The 9,574-nt window shown below is 48.0% G+C and overlaps 1 protein-coding gene across 1 annotated transcript; it reads left to right on the top strand.

The window, feature by feature from the left end:
* Positions 1 to 3,211: 3,211 nt before the first annotated feature.
* On the top strand, positions 3,212 to 7,614 carry LOC135536010 (polypyrimidine tract-binding protein 2-like). The gene is made up of 5 exons (XM_064962405.1): positions 3,212 to 3,266; positions 3,787 to 3,879; positions 4,168 to 4,384; positions 5,030 to 5,107; positions 5,390 to 7,614. The coding sequence occupies exons 1-5, from the start codon at positions 3,233 to 3,235 to the stop codon at positions 5,517 to 5,519; spliced, it is 552 nt and encodes a 183-aa protein (XP_064818477.1). The 5' UTR covers positions 3,212 to 3,232; the 3' UTR covers positions 5,520 to 7,614.
* Positions 7,615 to 9,574: the final 1,960 nt, after the last annotated feature.

Here is a 9,574-nt window from a genome sequence, read left to right as displayed (position 1 = left end):
CTCTCCTCTCCGCTCTCTCCTCTCTGTCCTCTCCGCTCTCTCCTCTCTGCCTCTCCCTCTCTGTCCTCTCCGCTCTCTCTCCTCTCTGTCCTCTCCCGCTCTCTCTCTCCGTCTCTCCTCTCTCGTCCTCTCCGCCCTCTCCTCTCTGTCCTCTCCCGCTCTCTCCTCTCTGCTCTCTCCTCTCTCTGTCCTCTCCCGCTCTCTCCTCTCCTGTCTCTCTCCCTCTCTGTCCTCTCCCGCTCTCTCCTCTCCCGTCTCTCTCCTCTCCGTCTCTCTCGCTCTCTCTCCCGCTCTCTCCTCTCCCGCTCTCTCCTCTCCCGCTCTCTCCTCTCCCGTCTCTCCTCTCCGCTCTCTCTCTCTCCGCTCTCTCTCTCTCCGCTCTCTCCTCTCCCGCTCTCTCCTCTCCCGCTCTCTCCTCTCCCGCTCTCTCCTCTCCGCTCTCTCCTCTCGCTCTCTCCTCTCTCCGCTCTCTCCTCTCCCGCTCTCTCCTCTCCCGCTCTCTCTCCCCTCTCTCCGCTCTCTCTCTCTCCCGCTCTCTCCTCTCCCGCTCTCTCTCTCTCCCGCTCTGTCCTCTCCCGCTCTCTCCTCTCCCGCTCTGTCCCTCTCCCGCTCTCGTCCTCTCCGCTCTCTCCTCTCTGTCCTCTCCCGCTCTCTCCTCTCCCGCTCTCTCCGCTCTCTCCCTCTCCCGCCTCTCTCTCTCCCGCTCTCTCCCTCTCCCGCTCCTCTCCTCTCCCGCTCTCTCCTCTCCCCGCTCTCTCCCTCTCCCGCTCTCTCCTCTCTCCCGCTCTCTCCCCTCTCTGCTCCCTCTCTCTCCTCTCTGCTCTCTCCGCTCTCTCTCTCTGTCCCTCCTCTCCGCTCTCTCCTCTCTGTCCTCTCCCTCTCTGTCCTCTCCTGCTCTCCCTCTCTGTCCTCTCCCGCTCTCCTCTCCCTGCTCCCGCTCTCTCTCTTCTCTCCGCTCTCTCCTCTCCCGCTCTCTCCTCTCCCGCTCTCTCCTCTCCCGCTCTCTCCTCTCCCGCTCTCTCCTCTCCCCGCTCTCTCTCTCCCGCTCTCTCCTCTCCCGCTCTCTCTCTCCCGCTCTCTCCTCTCCCGCTCTCTCTCCTCCGCTCTCTCCTCTCCCGTCCTCTCCCTCTCTCCTCCTCTCCCGCTCTCTCTCTCCTCTCCTCTTCTCTCCGTCTCTCTCCTCTCCCGCTCTCTCCTCTCCGCTCTCTCCTCTCTCCTCTCCTCTCTCTCCTCTCCGCTCTCTCCTCTCCGCTCTCTCCTCTCCCCTCTCTCCTCTCCGCTCTCTCCTCTCCGCTCTCTCCTCTCCGCTCTCTCCTCTCCGCTCTCTCCTCTCCCGCTCTCCTCTCCCGCTCTCTCCTCTCCCGCTCTCTCTCTCCTGCTCTCTCCTCTCGTCTCTCTCCCGCTCTCTCTCCCGCTCTCTCTCTCTCGCTCCTCTCGCTCTCTCCTCTCTCGCTCTCTCCTCTCCCGCTCTCTCTCTCTCTCCGTCTCTCCTCCTCTCCCGCTCTCTCTCCTCTCCCGCTCTCTCCTCTCCCGCTCTCTCCTCTCCCGCTCTCTCCTCTCCCGCTCTCTCCTCTCCCGCTCTCTCCTCTCTGCTCTCTCCTGCTCTGTCCTCTCCCGCTCTCTCCTCTCTGTCCTCTCCCGCTCTCTCCTCTCTCTCCTCTCCCTCTCTCTCCTCTCCCTCTCTCTCCTCTCCCTCTCTCTCCTCTCCGTCTCTCTCTCCTCTCTCTCCTCTCCGTCTCTCTCTCCTCTCCATAAAAATGTCGAAGCCTGCCAGTGCAGACTGCGCCTCTCCTCTCTCCTCCCTCTCTCCTCGCCCTGTCTGCGCTGCCGCTGGTCTACCTCTCCGTCTCCCTCTCTGCCATGTCTGTGCTGCTGCCGGTCACCTCCTCTCCTATTCAGCGAAGCCTGCCAGTGCTGAGCTGAAGCTGGCTCTCTCTCCTCCTCTCTCTGCCATGTTGAGCTGAAGCTGGTTAACTCTCCTACTCTCTCTGCCATGTTGAGCTGAAGCTGGTTAACTCTCCTATTCTCTCTGCCATGTTGAGCTGAAGCTGGTTAACTCTCCTCTTCTCTCTGCCATGTTGAGCTGAAGCTGGTTAACTCTCCTCCTCTCTCTGCCATGTTGAGCTGAAGCTGGTTAACTCTCCTATTCTCTCTGCCATGTTGAGCTGAAGCTGGTTAACTCTCCTATTCTCTCTTTCTCCTTTTGCCTGACTGAGCTGAAATGCAACTGTCTCTCTCCTCTGCACTCTCTCCTATCCTGACTTCACCTCTGTCTCTATGGAGAGGACCCTGTATTTCAGATACTTAAACTTGCAGTTATATTTTGGCTCCACACCCTGTTGACAATAATGTCTGTGAGGTCAAACATTATTTCTATGGATGCCATAGTGCTTCCAGGGGGTTTCATGTCTGTTCTTGCATGTCGATGACACTAAACAGAGATTTGACTGCATGCTCGTTCTACTAGTTATCTTCATTTCACACCCTTTTTACTATGTACCGATTGATCCTGGACTTCATGCGTTAGCCTGTCTTTTTTTGTTCATTGCTAGGCTATAACTCGTATGTTTATGATTTTGACATTGACTGTACCTTATCCGTGTTTGTCAAGGGGATGATATACATTTGGCCCAGTTTTATTTGCTTATTTAGTTGTGATAAAGTACATGAACCAGTCAGTCTGACCAAACTCCTGCATCATTTCCTGTGTACTGACCTGTATCTTAATTTGTCTCCCTCCCTCACTTTGTTTTTTTACATTTGCATTTTCCTTCCCTCTCTCCCTCCCCACCTAATTACCCTTCATATTTCTCCCCCCCCCCACTCTCTCTCCCCCTACCTACCTACCCACCCACTCTTCATCCCTCTCTCCCTCCCCACCTAATTACCCTTCATATCCCCCCCTCTCTCTCTCTCTCTCCACCTACCTACCGACCCACTCTTCATCCTCCCTCCCTCCCCACCTACCTAACCTTCATCCCTCTCGTGCTCTCTCTCCTCCACCCATCCCCCCCATCTCTATAACCCCCCCGTGCTTGAACAAAACCTGTTCCCTCGGACCAACCTTTATCCCCAAATTTAACTGCCTTGAACCATACTCCATGACCACCACCATTCTACGGGAAACCACCCTCCTGGATGATCTGTCCACCTCCGCTCTCTCTACCTCCGCTCCGACTCTTCTACCTGTCTTCCTGTCTTCTGCTGCTTGCTCTCTTCTCCTCTTCTAAAGATGGTTACACCCCAAAGTCTGTTTACTCTCTTCGGTATGTTAGCTCTCTGTTGCTCTTCTGTTGTTGCTTATTTCTGTTCGAAAGAGACATTCACTTTTGTTTTTCTTTTTTTCTTTTTCATTTCCATATTGCAGTAATTGTTTTTGACTTTTTAGTTTTGTTGTTGTTGCTCCTCGGTTATCGTTTGGTTCTGTCTCTCTTTGGCTATCGAAATTGATCCCATCCATAGATTTCTGTTAAAATGCATGGTACATTGATTTGGCATAGCCTGTACAGTAGTTTAATTAGCCAAACATGTCATTAACGTATCTGTTTATGGGGTGTCTCAATCTGTCCTTAATATACACACACCTCTTGCTCAACTCTCTTCAAATGTTAATTCTGATGAATGATCTCTAGCCTACATTCAGACTCTCTCTCTCTATCTAGCCTCTTACTCTGTCTCTGCCTTGCCTAAACTTTCCCTCTATCTCAAGTGCTAAAGTGTTTCCTCACTGTCTCCTCTTCCTCCTCTTCCTCGCCCTCCTCTCGTCTGCTCATGACTTTAACCTAGGGGTGTATGGTGATACCCAGAGGGTGAAGATCCTCTACAATAAGAAAGACAGTGCTCTGATACAGATGGCTGATTCCAACCAAGCCCAGCTAGGTAAGACCCCGGCTCGGCTAGGTATGGGCCCCGGCTAGGTATGCGGCCCCGGCTAGGTATGCGGCCCCGGCTAGGTATGGGCCTCGGCTAGGTAACATGATCCTCCTCTATTGTCTCATGTTTATTGACTGATAAAAAGGACATCTCCCCAGATTTTATTTAGTGTCTAGTTGCCGATTGTTCCAGTCTTTTGAAGTAGATTCTCTCCTAAATGTGTGGGGGGGTGTTTGTCTTGGGACACAGTACTGCTGTATAAAAACTCACTCGGTACAAATGAAATGCTTCCAGCCATGAGTCACCTGAATGGGCAGAAGATGCATGGGAAACCAATCAGGGTGGCTCTGTCTAAGCACACCTCGGTGCAGCTGCCCAGGGATGGACTGGATGACCAGGGCCTCACCAAAGACTTCACCAACTCGCCCCTGCACCGCTTCAAGAAGCCTGGCTCCAAGAACTTCCAGAATATTTTCCCTCCCACCACTACTCTTCACCTCTCCAACATCCCGTAAGTCTACCACATGGCCTCTACACGACACACTGATCTAAGAACAGTTTTGAATTAGCTCATAATGGTGATTGTTAGGATTTGGACATGGTAAGCAGATTCTGTATCTGTTGGCGCATTCCCCTAGACACTGATTTTTAAGGACAGTTTTGTTCTTTCTCACTAGGATTTGGGGAGGGTAATCTGAGGCAACATCTATACCTGGAAGAAAAGTTAACGGAGCTTTATGTCTAGGGGAATACACCAACAGACAGAGGATCTGCTTACCATGTTCAAATCCTAACAATAACCATTGTGAGTTCATACAAAACTGTTCTTAGATCAGTGAAGTCTTAGACCACTGCGCAACTCGGGAAGCCCTAAGGCACTGCATCTCAGTGCTAGAGGCGTCACTACATACCCTGGTTTGATTCCAGGCTGTAGCACAACCGGTCGTGACTGGGAGTCCCGTAGGGCGACGCACCAATTGGCCCCAGCGTCGTCCGGGTTCGGCCCAGGGGGGGTTCAGGCCGTCATTGTAAAATAAGAATTTGTTCTTCACTGACTTGACTAGTTAAAGAAAAGCTGTGATCTGTGCCTGGGTTGTGGTCTGTGCCTGGGTTGTGGTCTGTGCCGTTAGAATGCTAAGTTGACGTGTTTCCACAGAACGGACGTTTCCGAGGAAGACCTCCGACTTCTCTTCTCCAACGCCGGGGGAACCGTGAACGCATTCAAGTTCTTTCAGTACGTCTCTCTTCGTGTTTTTTTTTTTATAATAACAGAACTGAGCTACAGTTGTTCTTCAATTGGTTGTGAATGAACTTGAGCATTGATTTTTATTTTTTCGAACACTCCTTAGCTCTGTGGCTAGCTCCAGGGAGTATGTGAGACTTGCTGAGGCTGTATTACTGTCCATTCTGTGGGGTGTGGTTGAGAGCAGAGCATACCCCCACTACATTCTGATTGGAACAGTTTGGACAGATCCAAGTTGTATTTCAATGTGTTCAACCGTTCTTCTGTTCCCAGGGATCACAAAATGGCGCTGCTCCAGATGTCAACGGTGGAAGAGGCCATCCAGGGTCTGATCGACCTCCACAACTACAACATGGGCGACAACCATCACCTGAGAGTCTCCTTCTCCAAATCCACCATCTAAACTTATTGCATAATGATCGATCCTCCACAACATCCACCGCTTTCTGTTTTCCCTAGCAGGCATTTGTTAAACCCTGTTGACTCGTTCCAGACTCTGGGGACCACATTTGGACCTTTTATTGTTTCTTTCTAAGTGTCATCAGTCATTCCTTCAGAGAACCAGAAACCCAAACCGGGGGGAGGAAATGTTGTACTTCTATGTTTTGAGGACATTTTAACCCCTTCACCTGATCCTGACCCCTGTGTTAGTCCCATACCCTCTGATCCTGACCCCTGTGTTAGTCCCACACCCTCTGACCCCTGTGTTAGTCCCACACCCTCTGACCCCTGTGTTAGTCCCACACCCTCTGACCCCTGTGTTAGTCCCACACCCTCTGACCCCTGTGTTAGTCCCACACCCTCTGACCCCTGTGTTAATCCCACACCCTCTGACCCTGACCCCTGTGTTAATCCCACACCCTCTGACCCTGACCCCTGTGTTAATCCCACACCCTCTGATCCTGACCCCTGTGTTAGTCCCACACCCTCTGACCCTGACCCCTGTGTTAGTCCCACACCCTCTGATCATGACCCCTGTGTTAATCCCATAGCCTCTGATCCTGACTCCTGTGTTAACCCCCTGACCCCTGTGTTAATCCCATAGCCTCTGATCCTGACCCCTGTGTTAATCCCATAGCCTCTGATCCTGACCCCTGTGTTAATCCCATAGCCTCTGATCCTGACTCCTGTGTTAACCCCCCTGACCCCTGTGTTAATCCTATAACCCATTTGTATGATCAGCAAACTATTTGCCTTTTCTACCTTCTCATTATGAAGGGTGGATGATTGGACATGGGCGCCTCTTCTTTGACTATGATGATTAGTTCTACAAGATATGTGCCTTACCAGACTATCGACTCTTTTTACATCCCAAATATTGACATGAATCCCTGTCTGATTTTGAGGCACATTTTAATTTTGATGTGAAATTTAACATGATTTGTCTCTTCCCCGTGTCACTGTTGTAGTTTGTACGCTTCTGCCATCCAAGTTTTGCCTTTTTCAGTTGCTGTTCAATTTGTGGAGTTTTACTTCCCCCCCCTTCCCCGTTAAATTCACTGTGGTTGTTGTGGAGAGGTGAACAATATGAGATTGAAGTTGAATCAGACTTTTTTATTTTAATTTTAGCTCATTTAGACCATGTTGCTTGAAGGTTTCTTGTAGAGGAACAACCAACAACACTGATTTTTAACCCTGGTTATTTTTCCTTTTTTTTGTTTAGTTTACACATTTACTAAAATAGTCTTAATGTTTCTGTTCTTTATAGGTTATACTTCCCTTGTTTTTCATCACATTCATGTACATGGGTAGGAGGTGAGAGGTTTTCTATGCATCTACTGCCTGTTCTCTCTAGTTCTTGGAATAAAACCTACGTAATACTTTTACTAATTTGAACTGCACTTAACGGCCACGATATTGTCATACACATGACAAAGCAAATGTTATGACTGTTTTGAAACACACAGTTCTAGCGAAGTGTTACCAAAAGAAAAAAAAAATGCTTTTGCATGTGTTGGAAGAGGTTAGCGAAGTAGAACCTGTTGTGAAGTCAACGTGTTGCTGTTTAGAGGGACAACCCCTGGTTGGGACCAAAGTCTGTGCCTTTTTCGTCTTTCATTTACAGTTGTATCACAAAGGAAAAAGAATCAACATTTTAATGAACCCCCTCTGATATATTTTGTGTATCGGGGAGGAGAGAAAAAAATAAGGTAAGGTACGGGACACGATTCATTATCAACGACATTAATTCCTTATACATTTATTTTAAGCAGACCTACACATAATAACCATTATGGTTTTAAGAATCCCTCAACTTGCTGGATAAACGTATGTTTTCAAGAGAGAAAAAGTGTCTTTTCTATATTGGTTACATTTTTTACATCTCTGGAAATGTAAGATTCAGATATAGTTTGGAAGCGGCACGATTAAAATAATTTTCTAACAAAAAAGTCGGGAGATTTGGTCGGACGTGTTTTAGATGTTTCTCTTCTATCGTGTGTGTGTGAGTGTTCTGCTTTTCCTCTGTAGCATGTTCAATAAACTTCTGTAGCTCTTCACTTCTCTCTCTGCGACCTGCTCATCTTTTCTCTCCACTCGCGCTTTAATATTATTTTGATTGTATTTTATTCAGATCCCCATTAGCTGTTACTAAAGAGCATCTACTCTTCCCGGGGTCCACATAGAACATGACATTAATACAGAACGGTAATAGACAAGATAAGCACATTGCTTACCTTTACAACAGGAGTATAGCCTACTTGGCTGGCATGAAAATGAACCACGGGAAAAGCGTCCTCCCCATTCGCTATTTAATGTGCGTAGTATTACTTTTCCCATGGTCCTGTTCTGAGACCGGTACATGCATGTTCAGATAAGGTTTGTTTGTATCAACTAAAGTGGGCAAGCAACTTCTTTAAATTAAGCACATTGATTTGCTTTACAACAGGAGTAGAGCGTGAGTTTCAAGTTTGGGGAAGATAATTTTCACCATAAAAATACACCTTTTATAATAATTGCGTTTGCGGTCACTTGGAAACAATATTTTCCCACTAATTGATGGCATTTTGGAACATTTCGCGCATCGCTGCGCTTATAATGCGAAGAAATAGCCTAATAGTTGATCAACATTTTAAGCTAAACCTTCTGATCTGTTTGCATCAGCCTCATTGCTTTGTTTTTGTTGTCGGTTGCAATTGATCTTAAATTTGTACAACTGTCCCAGATGTTTGGAATATTTATTTAATGCACCAAATGACAAATTGACCCATGGAATAGGTCAACGTTTTGCACTATGGGGGATAATAGATTGCTGTTCGTTAGGCCTACTCACCCTGTGGACAGATCTTCTAGCATCTTCAATAAGCGCCTTGGAATTCGATGAGATGGACCCAGCATTTGTGTCCTGATGTGTCTGTCTTCACTTGGAGCCTACTTCATAGCTGAGATGCCTGTGAGAAGTACCTGATCATGTACGTTGGCTAACAAGAATTAAGATATCTGACTGAGCCATGTGAGTGTGAGCTGCTTCAGTAAGAAGGGAAATATTTGCATATAGAAAAGATGGGAGACAAATGGAGCGGAGGTCGGATTGCCTGCTGAGGATTCATAGGCCAGTGAGTAAACTTCCACTACAATCCATTATATTGGCTAATATACATTCAAGACTATCCTACCAACACTACATTGATAACTGTAACATCTTATGTTTCACCAAGTCACTGACTGAACGACACACACGGATAATATAGAGCTGGCGGGACTTTCCGTGCATCGGCTGGTCAGAAAAGCTACGTCTGGTAAGGGGTATGTGTCTATTTGTCAACAGCTGGTGCGCGATGTCTAATATTGAAGAAATCTCAAGGTATTGCTCGCCTGAGGTAGAGTACCTCATGATAAGCTGAAGACCACACGACCTACCAAGAGAGTTCTCAATTATATTGTTCATAGCTGTCTTTTTACCACCACAAACCGATGCTTGCACTAAGATCGCACTCAATGAGCTATATAAGGCTATAAGAAAACAAGACAGTTCTCATCCAGGAGCAGCGCTCCTAGTGGCCAGGGACTTTAATACAGGCAAATTTAAATCCGTTTTACCTAATTTCTACCACTTCGTTTGTGGCAGGGCTTTAAAACTATTACGGACTACAAAGGGAAACCCAGCCGTGAGCTGGCCAGTGGCGCAAACCTACCAGTCAAGCTAAATGTATTTTATGCTCATTTTGAGGCAAGCATCACTGAAGCATGCATGAGAGCACCAGCTGTTCCGTACCACTGTGTAATAACGTTCTCGGTAGCCGATGTGAGCAAGACCTTTAAACAGGTCAACATTCACAAAGCCGCAGGGACAGACAGATTACCAGGATGTGTACCTAATACATGCGCGGACCAACTGGCAAGTGTCTTCACTGACATTTTCAACCTCTCCATGACCGAGTCTGTAATACCAACATGTTTCAAGCAGACTACGATAGTCCCTGTGCCCAAGGAAGCGAAGGTAACGTGCCTAAATGATTA

The sequence above is a fragment of the Oncorhynchus masou genome, unplaced genomic scaffold, assembly GCF_036934945.1.
Source record: "Oncorhynchus masou masou isolate Uvic2021 unplaced genomic scaffold, UVic_Omas_1.1 unplaced_scaffold_5444, whole genome shotgun sequence".
Lineage (NCBI taxonomy): Eukaryota > Metazoa > Chordata > Actinopteri > Salmoniformes > Salmonidae > Oncorhynchus > Oncorhynchus masou.
The sequence above is the reverse complement of the archived record's forward strand: the minus strand, read 5'-3'. Positions and strand labels throughout refer to the sequence as shown.